The sequence below is a fragment of the Pteropus medius genome, unplaced genomic scaffold (assembly GCF_902729225.1).
Source record: "Pteropus medius unplaced genomic scaffold, Ma_sr-lr_union100, whole genome shotgun sequence".
Lineage (NCBI taxonomy): Eukaryota > Metazoa > Chordata > Mammalia > Chiroptera > Pteropodidae > Pteropus > Pteropus medius.
In genome coordinates this window covers 98,440-114,644 of record NW_024349569.1, presented here as the reverse complement: position 1 = coordinate 114,644, position 16,205 = coordinate 98,440, and the positions used below count along the sequence as shown (strand labels likewise).

The window sequence follows — 16,205 nt, the reverse complement described above, 5'->3', positions numbered from 1 at the left end:
AAAATGGACAAGGAAACAACGGGCAGCTTAATGTTTCCTTTATCAGCTGTCTAGCAGTAGACAGACCAGGCTTTACAAGAAGTTACAAAGAAAAAGGTGGACCTTATTCTTTCATTAAAGCACTACCAGGCCTCATGAGCAGTTAAATAAGTTTCTCAGACATGACATACTCTAATTTATTCCTGGTTACTCTGAATGATGGCGTGATTTATATTCAGCTCCAGGTTGTCTGTCTTTGACATTCTACCCACTCACATATTTGCATATTCAGAAGCTGTATGAGCACAAAATATTAAAATGAAATCCACTATACGTTACAGTAGAATGACATATAATTTATTCATATATCTGACAGGCAGTACTCAAAATTCATTTAAATAAGCAAGTGATTACACAAATGTCTAATAATACTAAAATGATAGAAGGTATAAAATACCATGGGTATGAAATGCCATGGTAAATATTATTCAACAGACTACAATCATAATTCCAAACTAAATCATGGTTTTGTAAATGATTTTTAGCAGTTTTGGAACGATTTGATCTTTTCCCCCTTCCAAGCAATTTACTTCTTGATACAATCAAGGTCGTTATTTTCAAGAAATATTGCAGAATGACATAGCTTAGGTTCCTCTCTTGCAATACATTTTCTTGCAAATTGTATTTTAATATTGCCTCTTGACAGAGAAAACAAACCAGTTAACACTGAGTTCCCCAGGCAAAGATGCTTGGATTAGAACAGTGCTAGGGTGTAAGTCTGAGTTCAGCAAGAGGCAGGCAGTGAAAAACCTTTCACAGCTTTTGAAGTATGCATACTTCCTTTCTGAGGCTCCAAGCATCATACACATATTTAGGCATGAAAGCCTGTGAAATTATGGGAATAAAATAACTTAATATCCAGACGACTATGACAGAATTGCAACTGTGGGTAAATTACAATATAATTCTGCAGGTACTTCAAACAAAAACAGTACCTACCTAAATTTGCTTCTTACAAGCCTTGTTACATTTTTGTGAAGCACAGCTATGTTTGCAGGAATGGTTTGGCTTATCATGTGTCTGTCTGTATTATTTTAAGTCTTATACTTTATTGGAATGAGGCCCAAGCATGAACCTGGCTTGAAAAGCTAGCAGCAATAGTCATGAAACATATCAATAAATTAAAAGGCTTCCACAGAACAAGATTCAGATAAATCTCTTACATATAAAATACAGCTAGAGAAATACAATTCTTCAATGTTGAGTTATGAGAGGGAGGAAAACAATCTAAAAAAATAGAAAACTCTCTCCATACCTGGGTGTCAAGGCAGGATGTAACACTGCATAATGCCACAATATGAGCAGTCACTGGATGGCAGATACTCCAGAAACAGTGGTATCTGGGGATCTGGTAATTATGACCAAGAGATGAAAATACTGTACAAAAAGGCATGCATACAATCACCATGTGCATTCAATGTGTGAGCTGGGACCTAAGCAGAGATATACCATGACAATGAGGCAGTGTTCTGGGGTATCCATTAAAATCAGCATGGGCAACTACATGTTGATTAAACCTTCCGAGGCAGCAAAGTGTGGGCACAATGCCATGTCTGGGTTCTGCAGCTGTTTTACGATCCTCTTACGGAATTTCTCCCGCACACGATTAAATTCCATTATGTCCATGGGGTCCTCTTCAATCCAAAACTTATGAAACTCGTGCATCAAATAGCCTATTAGAGATAAGATAGTGATAAGAACGCAGGAGAAAAAACAATCTCAAATCACATTAGAAATCACCCTAAATGCTGAAAGAGATGTCAAACCAAATAATGGCAACTGTGGAGCTCAAAGAGATCAGAATATTTAAATAAAAGTATTTCACAGCAAATACTACTGTTAAAAATTATTCTTCAAAACCAGTGCAGTACAAACTACTAATCTGCAAGATTCTTCCAATTGGTCCTGGAATCATTCTCACTTTTCTCAAGCAGGAATACAAATAAATTCTGACATCTCTTGAAAATGAATCACATGTGAAACATATTCTGAAAGGCCAACAGCAATTGGCCCCCTTATTAAATTAACATAATGGTCTAATTTTCCAAAATTACCCCCATTCAACCTTTTTTTCTTTTGATATTTGATTTGAGTAAAGTTTTAAATAACCCTGACAAATCAAACAAATGTGTTCTGACAATCTATCATGAGACAATAAAAATTGTAAATCAACTCTAAACAACACAGACTGGTTATTAAACTATATGAAATTGTTAATAAGACTTTCCTGCTCTGAAGCATAATTTCATATTCAAATACTTTTGTGTCTCAGAAATGTTATCTATGAATGATCTGGATTGGGAAAATTTTTAGAATAAATGTAATTATTTGTTATGAGAATCTATTCATTGTGTTCTGTTTCCCCACTGTGTCCTCTTCTCCATCACATTTAGAATGGAAACATGAATAGCTTTTTAAAAGGATGATGATATTTATTTACATGTAGTAAACCTATTGCAAGCTCAAGTGTCTCTATATGTATTAGGAGAAAAGCATTTGAGGGAATAGTCCCAGTTTAAAAAAAAGAAAACCAAAGATTAACCAAGCTTTTCTTTGTCTTAACATTAGAAGGCAGTGGAAAGTGGGAGCAAGGATTCTGGAGCCAGAAACCTGTAAATGCCACATACTATCTGGTTTGAATTCTAGTTCTTATACGTCAATGGGAAAGGAGTGAGCAGCAGGAGGGAGCATGGCAAGAGAATTTTGAAACGAACATACTCAATTCCAGTTGTAAAAAAAAAAATTGATAGGTTTTGTTTTTCTGGTAACTAGCTACTTATGGGAAAAACCTTTAACAGTTCCATACACAGATTTTAAAAAATCTTTATCCATGTCTCACTATAACACAAACTTAGAAGTGACCTTCGCTCCTCACAAACACACACTGCCAGATGTTGGTCCATTGACAAACTTACTTGATTACTCATTCATTACATTATTAAGTATATTTGTACATCATTTAGTATATAGACTCTCTATGACTATAGGAGAAAGGGTGGTAAGGAGAAAGAGAATTTATTTTACTTTTTGGCGGGGGTTCGGCTGTTCCATTTCTTTTAGAATTGGACTACCTTTGGGATCTCCACACACATTAACACATTATGTTAATTTGTGTTAACAGAAGTTAACATATAGATTGCTTTTAACATCTCTGATGTGGACATATGCCAACCCTTACCCAAATGCCTATGGGTTACCCAACCCAGGGCCCACTGCTACCATTATGAGAACTTGAACACATCAGAGAAGCCCTAGATCATAGGTATCAGTGACCCCAGGAGCCATCTCATCCATCTCTGCTCCATCTGATACTTGCATTCCCTAAGGCAGCAGCCAGCCTTGAACTCTTCTGGTGACGCAACTGACATTAGTCTGTTCCACTGAAGAACCTGATTCTTAAAAGGTTCTTTCTCACACTGAGCCTAAAATGTTGGCCTGTATTTCTTGGAATATACTCAGTGTTTCTTCAATTCAGTCTGAAGTGCCTTTTATGCCCTGAGCGTATCTCTTTTCCAGGTTAAGCATTCCTATTTCTCATTACCACTTCCCACATGCCATGACTTGGAGTCTGTTTATCATCCTGGTTAGCTCAGTACACACCGACAGAAACTTGTTTCCTCTAACCTCAGTATCTTATTCAATCAAAACAATTCAATCATCTGTCCATCTCAGTGACTGGGCAAAATCCTAAAGTATCTCAAGAATGGTATGGGGGTCCCTGTTAAAAATGCAGATCCTTCCAGATTCAACCAGGCATCACAGTTTGGTAAAATGAATCTCATTCATGTCACTAAAGTTTGAGAAACATTGGTCTAAAAAATGCTCTCCTTTTAAGTTCCCTTGGCTTCTTTCTAAATATTATAATTTATACTTCTAAATAAAATCTATGATCATTTATAATTTCTTCTTCCCTTGCTACATAAAATACACACATAATTTTTCTGACTTGGCCTCTGAGCTGTTTTGTATATTGAGTCAGGTTTCCAATACTATGCATTAAAAGCACCCATGACGAATTAAAAGCATTTCATTAGTATCTCATGAATGATAAGGTCTTCATTTCCATTGAAATAAAGAAACAGGTACTATGAAAAATTATTAAGAATTCACTTTTCCACAATGTGCATAAGAATATTCACTGTTTTATAATGTGCAGGTAAATTGCAACTTACTCTAAAGGTGATCTAAGGTAGCACAGAGTTTTAGAAGAATGGAGATCCATTTGGCTTCCCCATTTTTCTACTTTACATGCAATCACAGAAAAACATTCTGAAAAGTTTAAAAGGCAGGCTAGGATAAGAGTAGAGGTGGGAGTAGTTAACAATCTGACACCACTCTCAGGATCCTTTCTCTGAAGGCTGCAAAAGTCAAGCTTTAAAGCTTGCAGACTGATTTCTTGAGACTCTCTTTCTCTAGCACATCAGGAAAACAATTAGAGACTGTATAAATTGATTTTAATCAAAATGAAGAAATAGTGGCTTGGCTTCCGGAGTACATATTATAATCATAAAACTCCACTCCTTTATACAGCATCACAGGGTGTTTATAAATCTATTTGGTCAGTTGGTCAGTTGGCCCATCTGCCAATTAACAAATATGTAAAGATACGAGAAAAAGGTAGAGTTCCTATGCTTCCCAATTATTGATCTTTTGGAGAGAGGAATCCAGGTAGGCAATTTCAGAATATTATGTTAGCTAAGAAAGCTAACAAATAGAGGTTGGAAACAGAGGCCAGGCTATTGTTTGAAGTCTCTTATTTAATTTTTGCGACAGCTTTGTGGGGTAGGTAATGCTGATATACCTTCATTTTACAGATGAGGACACTGGGCTTTGAAAAGATACTTGAATAGGGTGTAATCACCCAATTACAGCTGGAAGCTGGAAGTTTGGAACTGAAATCAGATGACTTTCCACTGCTGTGCCAGTTGCCTTTTCCAGTGTATTCTCTTCCTTTGTACCTACTGAATAGGTCCTTCTTTTGAAGGTCAAAGAAAAGATAATTCTTCCCTCTCTTCTGACCTTTGTATGTTCCTTCTACTCACTACACACAACCTTACTTCATTTCAGTGGAGCTTTAGATAGAATGCAATTTTTGTAGCGTACTGCCTTGGCAGTACAGTGTTCACTGAATAGTACTGTAAAGTCAGAATGATAGAGCTATTATATTCTTATATTCTTTTATCTACATGGAATACCTGTTTTGAATATTAATTTGGTCTTTCAATCCAAACCTGCAGCGTATTTGCTGTTGCTTGAATGTGTCTTGGTTTTGCTTCACTGCATTCAGTTAGTAGACAGCAGAGACATATGCAGGGACACGGATAATCGCAAGAATATTACAGAGCTGACTTGAAGAACTGATGACGTCTGATGGAGGAACAATGAATTCAAGGCACAGTTTGCTTCTTCTAGAAAGGCTTGAGTCCCTTTGCCTATACCCCAATCCATAGGGGGATTGCTGCTTTTTCTAAAATCTTGTGAGGGCCTTGGGAAAACTAATCCTGTTGCATGCTTACTCACCTGGGCTCTTTTAATGTTTACTGAGGACTAACTGTGGGGCTAGTTAACAAAAAAACATTTTATCCATCGTCTCATTTTATATTCACAGTAGTTCTGTAAGGAAGACTCATTTCTCATTTTATAGCTGAGATAACAGAGGCTTAGAGAGGTTAGGAAACATAGATCTGGCAGTCAATTTCGGTTGTCTTTAGAACCTGCCTCTTAAGTGCTTTGCAAGCTGGATTTAGAGGGTGAGAGACATGTTAAGTCAGACCAGAAGTTGACACATTAGATGTTATGCAAGGGCTGGGAAAGAGGAGAAATCTACAATGCCTGAAAATGTAAGTGAAGGTTTTCAACAACAAAAAATCAAAACCAAAAGAGGAAGTTCAAAGGTCCCAGAGCAACCAAATCACAAAGATACCTCAGCTTTAACCCTTCTCTAGAGTGTTCTATAGAAACCTACATTGATAAGTAAGCCACTGGAAACTTACAGAATGTTTGTTGGAAGTGAGGCAATGTCGGAGCTTCTGGGGCGATGTTGTAGAAATGAGTTTTTAGAGCTCCGCTCACCAGTAGATTATATGCCAGGTCAGTTATGTTGATGCCCACAATTGCAAATGAGTACCTGTAAAGTGTAAACCACAAAACCAACTGCGTGTCACATATGGGAAATAAGTTTTAAAAATACAATAATCTGATTTAAAAATGCTATTAAATTATTAGGGTGGCAGGTTTCACTTTCCTCTTTGTTATCGAAACCCTGAATTTTGTAATTTATCAGAAAATTTCAATAATACGTACAAGAGAATTGAGAGATCATGTGCTTTGACTTGGTAATTCCTTTTCCAAATATATGAAAGAAAAAATTAAAAAACTGAGAAAGCTTTATATGCAAAGATATTCATTACAGCATTATTGATAATGGCAAAGACATGGAAACTATTCGAATATCCTAAAGAAGGCGATTGGTGAAACAAATTATGGTAATCTAACATAACATATTCAGCCAATGAAAACTACATTCCTAAAAGACTATTTAAGCAAGATTTAAAACTTTATAAAACAAGCCAAGTTTTATTATATATATACAAATATGCACAGAAAGTAAGCCAGAATGAAATGCCACAAAATATTAATACAAGTCTGTTAGAGTAATAAGATTGGGATGATTTTTTTGTTTACTTTCCTATATTTTCTAAATTTTCTAAAATAAAGAACTTTTACCTTTAAAATGAGAAAAAATTTAAGTATCTTAACACTCAGGGTATATTTTCTAGCCCTTTTCTACATGTCTATCAAAAATTAAATGAAAGCGTTTTTAAGTCCTATCTGATATAAATCCAGCACATTAAAAAAAAAAGGAGTTCTCAGTTCAAAATATTTTTAGATGAAATGGGCATTATTAAAAAAAAAAAACTTCTAAGTAAATTTTTATTTAAAAGCCTGATACTTGATAGAAATTCTTAAAACTACCATATAAAATTCTAAATGATAATTTCTAAAAATCATTTTCATATAGTTATACATTTCTAAACCTTGTCAATTGGTCACAGACGAAGTAGTGTTATATAATCATACAAATACATTAAAAAACAGATAAACAGGTCCTTTTAAAAATTCAACTGGATTACATATTTCTATCAGGACAAATAGATTTCATACAGGTCATCTTTCACGGTGTTCTTGGGACATTTTTGTTCTGGTTCAGACTGACACCTTTATTATGAAATCCCACACTCACCCAATTGCTTTATCCATCCTTTTCTTCTCCCATTCCGCTTTGCTGAATTTGCTGAATGAATGAATGAATAAGATTTAATCTCTAATTGGTACTTGTTGTCTTTTAATGTTTATGTTTAAACTGTTGACTAGATGCAGAGACATGTGTAACTCAGTTATCAAATACTAATCAATTTAAATTTTTCAATGAAAAGCTAAGATACAATTTATATGGAGCTCAGAAATGCAGTTAAAGCCATGCTACTTATTTCCCATTCACTTTAGCATAGCAGTGGGAGACAGCCCTGAAGACTATTTTATACTATCATGAATTATCAAACAACATCTCTTCCATGAAACCTTGCCTGGTATCTCTCTCCTCATTCTCTCAGAATTCCCTACTGCAATTCATTTGGTTTATCTCATGGCATTTTCCTATTCAGCCTTGTTTGTAATGTCTGGCACACAGTAGATGACAAATAAATATTTATTCTTAAATAAATTACTGAGGAAGCAAAGAAAAGGAAAGAAGGAAGAGAAAGAGGGAGGGATGGAGGGAGGGAGGAAGGGAGAGAGGGAGGAAGGAAGGGAGGGAGGAAGTGAGGAATACTATATAGGTTTCAAAAATTCTATTTCAACAAGTGCACTGACATTTCCTTTGGCTAAGCTAAAACATGCAAACCATTGCAGTTCCACTTTTAATCCACTTCGTAATTTGAGCTTCTGAATAAGACTGTTTAAAGAAAGGGTTTTATCACAGAAGCATTCTGAAAATTCTGCCATGCATTCTATTACTTCGTGTACTTGCATATCCACCCATTTCTCATCCCCATCTGTACTGCTAATGTCTTGTAGGCAGGAGCCAAGTTCCACTCTTCTTCGTGGTTAATGAAACTTTTATTCAGTGTTTTACGCTAAAAAATGTGGTCATCATTTGAACTAAATAAAATTAAAAAACCAGAGATATTATGAACATTTAGCTTCCACCTAAGTAGGAGAAAGAAGAGGTCTCTATAATACATGGCAAAGACAACATCAAAAGACACACATACACACAGCACAAGACCACAAAAACACGATGCAAAGCTGATATTTAACTATATATACTTTCTACTCTGTAAATGACTAGCTGTAATTAAAAGTAACTGCCTTTAATGTTAAAATATGCCACCTGTTTATAAAGTGTAACTGCCAACTAACCAAACATCTAGCCAAAGAGGCATTAGGAGATGTTTACCTTAAAAGACTCATATCCAAACTAAAATGAGTTATGTGTGAATTTTAAGAAACTTTATATAAACAAGTTTATAAGCACCCATTTTCTCTTTAACAAAGCTTTATAAATACATAGTGTCTCCATATTTGTTAAAAATCTCCATCTGCATTGGAAATACAAGAAAAGGCCAATTGACTTTTATTTGTTTGATTACCTATAGGATATCTTGGCCCCAAAAGAATGAATCCCTCTCTTCAGGAAACACACACACGCACACACACACACACACACACACAGACCCTAAACAAACAAACAAAAAAACTAACAGTCAAAATTCTTCTTTTCAACTTAAATCTACTTTTATCTTTCAAGTTACTTCGGGACTCAATAGATGGATGTTCACAAGAGTCATAACATACAATGCTTGCTGAAGGACAGATAGGAAAGAGCTTTCCTTAGTATATATATTGGCTTCTTCCCGTTGAACATCTGAAATAGTTAGGGCCTGATAGAATCTATGTTGATATCGAAATCAGTCAATATATATACTTCATTCCAACATTGGTAAAGGACAGTAACATTTTCAAAACATTCTAATTTGTATTCAGTGACATTTACCATCAATTTGAATGATCAATACTTGAACTTCAACTAGTCAATTTTATTGTAGCTTGAGGAACAAAGCATGGTAGCTTTATCTATATGCTCGTGTCCACGCACGCGCGCGCGCGCGCACACACACACACACACACACACACAGAGATACTAATCTCTTCTTAAATAGGAGCAATCACACAAACTCTTAAATATTTCCTCTCTAAGAATGGCTTGTAGACACAATTAACCTCCCTCCAATGGTTAATCAAGAAATATTTTAAGCTTATTGTCACTTCCCCAGGACCATGGAGGATTCATGTCGTCTGGCTGAAACTCCCCCAGGAAATGCCACCTTACAGTGCACACAGACTCCTTAGCCACTTTTAATTAGAGAGAATTCAAGAGTTTCTATATTACAAAAATATGCAATTTAGAAAATGTAGTTAAAAAAGTAGAATAGCTTGATTTTAACTGTGTAATGTATCAAGAAAGAGTTAAATGATTTGAGTGTTTTCCTAAAGTGAATAAAAGATAAAGAAAACAAAAATTTAATATAAAAGATTATAAATATAAATTTGAGAAGTACAGTATAATTTAATGGACCTTAGCTAGAAGAAGCTAGAATAAGTATAATAGTAAGCTGGGAGGAGAACTCTAAACTCAACGAATTTTTAGAATGGTATGATAAAATTTTGGACTTGTTTAGCAAACATGAACACTAACAAGGAACTTGCCATGCTGAGGAGACAGAGGTGACACAAAATAATGACTGCAAAAGAGGGACTAAAGCATACACACACACACACACACACTATATATATATATATATATATATATATATATATATATATATATATATATATATATATATATATATATATATATAATTAGAACTATATTAAAAGAAGAGCAAATTTCTTCTGTGCAACAGAATTCCCAAATAAAATACCCTTGTCTGGGGAATAGATGAGGTCAAGGCATGTGTGGTGATGTATTCAGTCTTTAGGTGAAGTGTTCAAAATATTTCTCCAACCAGGTATAGTGATGGCTGTAGAAAAGGCTCTTTGACATTTTCTTTCAGATTGGTATAATCTGTTTTTTTCTCTCACTAAAACACAGCCCAAATATAATAAGCTATAATAAATAAAAAGTTGAAAAATGTTTGCTTTTTGAGTTTCTTTTCATGTTTTTGTTGGTCATCTAGGTTTCTTCTTTTAAAAATTCGTGCCTGTATTTATTCTAAAAGAAAAGAAAAGCGACAAAACACAAAAGCAAAGAAAAAATACCTTATTTCCTCTTTAGTGATATCCCTTCATGTAATCGGTTAGAGAAATATTTAGAAAGTTAAATGAAAATGCAAATAATTTAGAATCTGGAATTTTATTAAAAGAAAAAAAGCCCCAGTAATTCCATACTTTCTCAGCTCCTGATTTCATGACTTCCATTTTCCCTTCTATCCTCCCATGTGCTCCCTTGTTTCTAAGCTCTTTCTTCTAGACTCTACTTTCTCCTACTTCTATGCCCACCTCTTCAATCTTCCTGGACAGCAGTGATGTTATCAGGCCCCTTAAATACACATGTCGCTTGAATGGTGCTATTTTACATCCTCAGTCCCACAATAAGTATCTGAAGTTTCAACCATCAGCATTTGTCAAAAGGGTTTGGTTGAAAAAGGTTTAAGCCTCACTTCTGGTGGGTCAACTCTCCTGAGAAGCTCATCAACAGATCTATGTAGGAGATGAAGTTCATTCTGCCTCATTCATAAAACTTAATCTACCTTTTATTTTTAACAATTACCTGCATTTTGGATGAAGAGAGTCGGAGAGGACCTGCTGAGCTGCTGTAGCATCCCTTTCTGCAAAATACCTGCAGTTGGAGGAAAAGAACACCATAACTCCATACCTATTGAATACATTCATTTAAATCCAATTTGAGGCCATTCTGGATTCAGAAATGGACACCAGCATAAGATTATCACTTGTTTCAGCTCTTCCAGAGAATACCTTTCCATAATAGAATTTTCCAAATGTAATGACAATATAATAGGGTAGTTGTAAAACTCACATAGATTTAGGAATGATTCCAGTAGGTTTGAAAATTTAATTATGAACTTCGCCATTCCCCAGATAGCCAAAGATATTCTTATTAAGAGGGATTATAGATGAGGGGGCAAGATGAGGCTCCTCAGAGTCAGAAAAGCCTGGAAGAAGGGACATGGTGAGGGACCGTGACAGTCAAAGGACACAAAAAGGAGGAGACTAGAGGAGGTGACATAGGATGTATTTCAAACGCATTTTCCTTGGAGAATATTCATGGAGTATTTTAATTCCGGATGAATGGAAAATACAGAGCTTAGAGATGTTAAAAATAAAATTTTGTTCTGGAGAGAAAGGGGTAATGAAGTTTCCTAATAAATACAAAAGGCTTACATACCTTCAAAAATAAACCATAAAGAGTACTTATAACAACAATTAGAAAATAAGACTATAGCATATATTATTTAATCTGATGTATATATATTTCTTGCATAAATCTAGGATAAAACAAGCTCTTGGATTTTCTTTCAGAAAATTTCAAACTAAAGTCAGTGAGTTTAATACACATGGCCATGATTATTAATGAAATTGAGTTTCTTTTCATACTTTTGTTGATCATCTAGGTTTTCTCTTTTATGTCTGCTCATATTCCTTGGTTCAGTATGTCTAGAATAATCCTCACATAAATAAGACAAATAACCCTTAGAGAATAATGTAGTCCAGGATATATGTAGATCCTTTATCATTTATGTGTCAGTGTTGCCTTGTCTTTTCACTTTGTTTATTGTAGCTTATCTTACAATGGTTTTCAATTTTAATGTGTGAAATTTATTAATTTTTCTTTTATAGTTTATGTCATTGAGGTGAGATAGAGATTTAATTTTATTTTTTTCTAAATGGAACACCAGTTGTACCAGCTCTACTTACTCAAAAGCTTGCCCTTTATCCACTTATTTGTAACACTATCTTTGTCACCAAAATTTACTTTTTATTCTTTCATATTATATAATAATGTAGCATTTAAAACATTTCATAAAAGAATGAGTGATTATTAAACTTCTTAAATTTAAAATGAAGGCAAAGATCTAGGGGAAAAATGGGGCACCATCAAAAATGACTAAGCCTTAATTTCTTAAAAAAAAAAATCATTATTCTCATTAATAAGGTAGTGTCAAAGGGCACAAGAACTGATTTAAAAAGACTGCTGATGGCTTGAAAAATAATGGCCACAAAGGACTCAATTTAAGCATGAAAAAATAATGAGTGCGATTAGTTTATACCAGGAGTTAAAAATAATATTTAAAAAACAGAGAGATAAAGCCAAAAAAGAGTTTTTTTGATCACTAACAAGGGAACTAGGGCACTAAGTCCTTGATCTAAAAATTGGCAGCTTATTTAGTGAGCATCTGTCTTGCCTATATTTTAGAGAAACCAAATAATCATAGTAGATAAAGGAAACTGAAACTTTACAGAATTTCAGCCAACAACTGTGGGAAGAATAACAGAATTAGAAAAATAGTTTTTGCACAATTAATTAATTGGTTCAGTGAAAATAATTGGAGGAAATGATGAGATAAAGGGCTGACAGGATTTTTATGATGGAGCCATCCGGCTATAATTCCTCTGATATATCTCAGTATAGGACTGAGAGTGGGGACACTGCAGACCTCCTACTGTGATGTTGAACTGAAGCTATTCAAGCCTTTCTGAATACCTCTAATTTTCAGGAATACAAGGGACGAGTATAAATGTAAACAGACAAATCTAGACCATGAGACGTTTTACAGGACAACTGACTGGGAATCTTACACAAGTTAATGACATGGCTGAGGGGGCAAAAGGAGAGGGCAGAAGGAGAAAAACTGCTGTAATTGAGAAAGACTGGAGAGACATAATAACTATAATTTGGAGATCTTGTATGGAACTGGATTGGAACAAATCTGCTATAAAAAGAGATTTTTGAGAGAATTAGGAAATTTGAATGTGGATTGATATAGATGTCACCAAGGAATTATTGTTAATTTTGTTAGATGTGATAATGGCATTTGGATTAACATAAGGTAATTTGTTTTTTTTAGAGCTCGAGGGTAAAATGACAAGCAGTATAACATTTTCATTAACACACTTCTACCAAAAAAATAAATATTACAAGTATTTCGAAACCTTGATAATTACTGAATCTGGGTGATTAGTATAAGGATAGGTCTTTATAATCTTCTCCTTTGTTTTTATATATATTTCAAATTTCTCATAAGATAAAATTTAAAATAAATACATTTGAGATTTGCTTAAAAGAATCTACGAAGTTTGCCAAATGAAAGGAAGATGATAGCAGCTTTTTAAATTTTATGAACCTGAGTTAATTCTTAGAGGACTTGAATATTTTTGGGGGTCTTCCGGGAAGTGGCTTTTGGAACTAATATCTCAATTTTGTCATTTCAATATGAGGAGACCAGAACATCACTTTAATACTCACTCATTCTTAAGTTTACTTACTGTAAATTGTACAGTCCCAGAAGTCCCATTCCTCGAAAATCTGTTTTAGGATCATCACCTTGGAAACCAATTTCACACCATTGCTTAGTAATCCGAGATTCCAGTGGAGTATTGGGCTTTAAGAACTTCCACAACTGGAGACAAGAAAGAAAATTAGCCAGATGATACACACACACAAATACTCTTTCCTATTGGCTCAGATTTTGTAAACTATGTCATTTAAGAAGAGCTTCGTGAAAGTTGAATACATGCAAATATATTACAATTAAAGATTTGATCATCTTTCAATGATCAAATTGAAATGATAGCAGTTCTTAAAATATGGTTTGAAGACTCCTGGAAGGACCCCATAACCTCTTCAGAGGGTCTGGGAGGAAAAAAATATTTCAAATAAAAATAATAGGTTATTTGCATTTTCACTCTCATCTTCTCATGAGTACCCAGTGATATTTTTCAGAGGCTGCATGACATGTGATCATGGCATTCCTCTGAAGGCAACAGAATACGTACTTTTACATTTCTGTGTTTTAAATATTTCTGTTTTAATTTCTAATCAGATATATATCTCCTACAAAAGCTTTTTTAGAGTCCTCCAAAAATATATAAAAGAATAAAGGGAAAGGGAGAACAGGGAAAATTTTGAAGCCACACATTATTCAAATCCTCAGAAAATGCTTACAGCAAACTTTTAGCAACATTGTTAATGAAAAGAAAAATGGGCAGTCTTTTTATTTCTTAGGGCTCACCTATAATAGGGGTGAGAGTAAACATCATACAGCTAAATAAAGGAAGATCAGTAATGTTTCTGGGTAAACCTCAAAATATATTATCATTAAGAGCTATCTAAAAATTTTTTAATTACAATCAATTGTATGTTAATGGACAAATAAAAATTCTAAGCACTATGCTTTTCACTGCTTAAAAAACTAGTTCTATTTTTCTAGGTTTTCTGTAGAAAGATAGGTTCAACAGATATCATTATTGGAAAGGGAGAGAAAATGAGACCCCACAGCTATATGAATATGTAATGCTCTACTAGTTCTTTCTAATAAATAGAAATGGGCATGTAAACAAATTTTTTTTTTACAATATTAATAATACTTTACATTATATCTTCATTATAGAGACAAATACAAATGTAAAATTTCTTTATCACCAGTTCAAACATAATTCAATTTCTAAATTGCTTACTCTATATCATATGGATTTTAAAGTTGAAACAGAACAGGAATACACAACCACCTTGCTTTAAATAGTTAGTGGACTGTCACATATCTGACACAGTATAAAACAATGTTCAACGACAGGAAATAGTAATAAAAAGAGTTGTGATTCATCAGTTATTCTAGGCACTAATCCAAAATTATGTATTATTCAAATAACATAATACTTTATATTAGTGGCACAACTGGTACATTCGATCAAAAGAGTGAATTTTCAGAGGAAAGAAAAAATCTATCATACTTGGAGGCAAAATATCAAACACAGGTATAAGAAATCTCCTTTTATATTATCCATATAAGAATTTGCCAGTTCTCTGCATTCATCAAAACAGAAAATGTTTCTGAGTTCATGAGAAGAGTATTAACAAGTGAGGAAAAAAGTGTCTTTCTGAAACTCCTTTAGGAACTGATTTTGTTATTGTCACAATTAGAAAAAAAAAAAAAGGGAAAGATTGCAAAGCTCATCATATTCATTTGGATAATAATTTGATGTAATCTCAGGGTTCTACACAGTTTAGAAATATCTGGTTTCATAAAGTGAGTGAAGTAAAAGGGAAAAAACAAGCATTTTATTTTTACAGGTAAGTCATAAACCTTATTCATTAGGGGAATACTTAAGTAAAAAGTTCAAATAATAAAATGCTTTAAAAAGAAATTTCATTTTAATTATTTCATGTATCATGACAGATTAGACTGATGGCTAGAAAGTATTAATTGAATTCTTAATCCTATCTGATTTAATAAGGGTCACTTTCTTGGAAAATGAAAAGTGATTGTTAATATACTTATATTAAGTACTATCAAGTGTATATTTCCTTTAAGAATGCTTCAATTACTGGATTCTATTCTGATAGTTTCATCCCTGAAAGAAGTAAGGGTAGGAGGCAGGGTACTCCTGAAGGGCGAGGTCATTTCTTGCATATTGGAAGCCAACTGGAAAATTGAACTTATGAAGTGGGTTCTGGTGGGGGATGCTGAGGAGTCCAGCTATCTAAGACTGTGCTACAGAGTTATTATAAAGCTACCTGCAAAGTGCAGGACACCAGAGCTAAAACGGGCGATTCCTGTGGCAGATGACAAACTACAGATGTAGAAGCTGTACTTTGAGTGAGACTATTATCCAGCGTGGCCCATGCTCTGTTTAATTCTCTTCTCTTTGTACTGAGCCTTTGCTGTAAGCTTGCTTGAACCCTTCTGCCTTTCTAAGGTCTGCTGCAAAACAGAAGGGGCAAGCAGGTCATTCATTCATCCATTCATTCAAGAAGCAGCTTCTCACTGAGGCTGCTGTAGCACTCTTTTCTCATTAGGAAACCATCTTTTAATTCTGGGTTATATTTTTTCTATTAAGTCATGAATCCATCTAAAATTTTGCCTTTA

At 34.1% G+C, this 16,205-nt stretch overlaps 1 protein-coding gene across 3 annotated transcripts in view; it reads right to left on the bottom strand.

Moving 5' to 3' along the window:
• Nucleotides 1-314: 314 nt before the first annotated feature.
• The window catches only part of ELMOD1 (ELMO domain containing 1), a 59,185-nt gene continuing 43,294 nt past the window's right edge, over nt 315-16,205 (bottom strand). For all 3 annotated transcript variants that reach the window (XM_039883149.1, XM_039883150.1, XM_039883151.1), the window contains exons 7-11: nt 13,606-13,739; nt 10,871-10,939; nt 7,283-7,333; nt 6,033-6,166; nt 315-1,712 (exon numbers count right to left, since the gene is read on the bottom strand). In XM_039883149.1, coding sequence (XP_039739083.1) covers nt 1,540-1,712; nt 6,033-6,166; nt 7,283-7,333; nt 10,871-10,939; nt 13,606-13,739 — 561 coding nt within the window. In that variant the 3' untranslated portion in view covers nt 315-1,539. The remainder of the gene's footprint in view (nt 1,713-6,032; nt 6,167-7,282; nt 7,334-10,870; nt 10,940-13,605; nt 13,740-16,205) is intronic.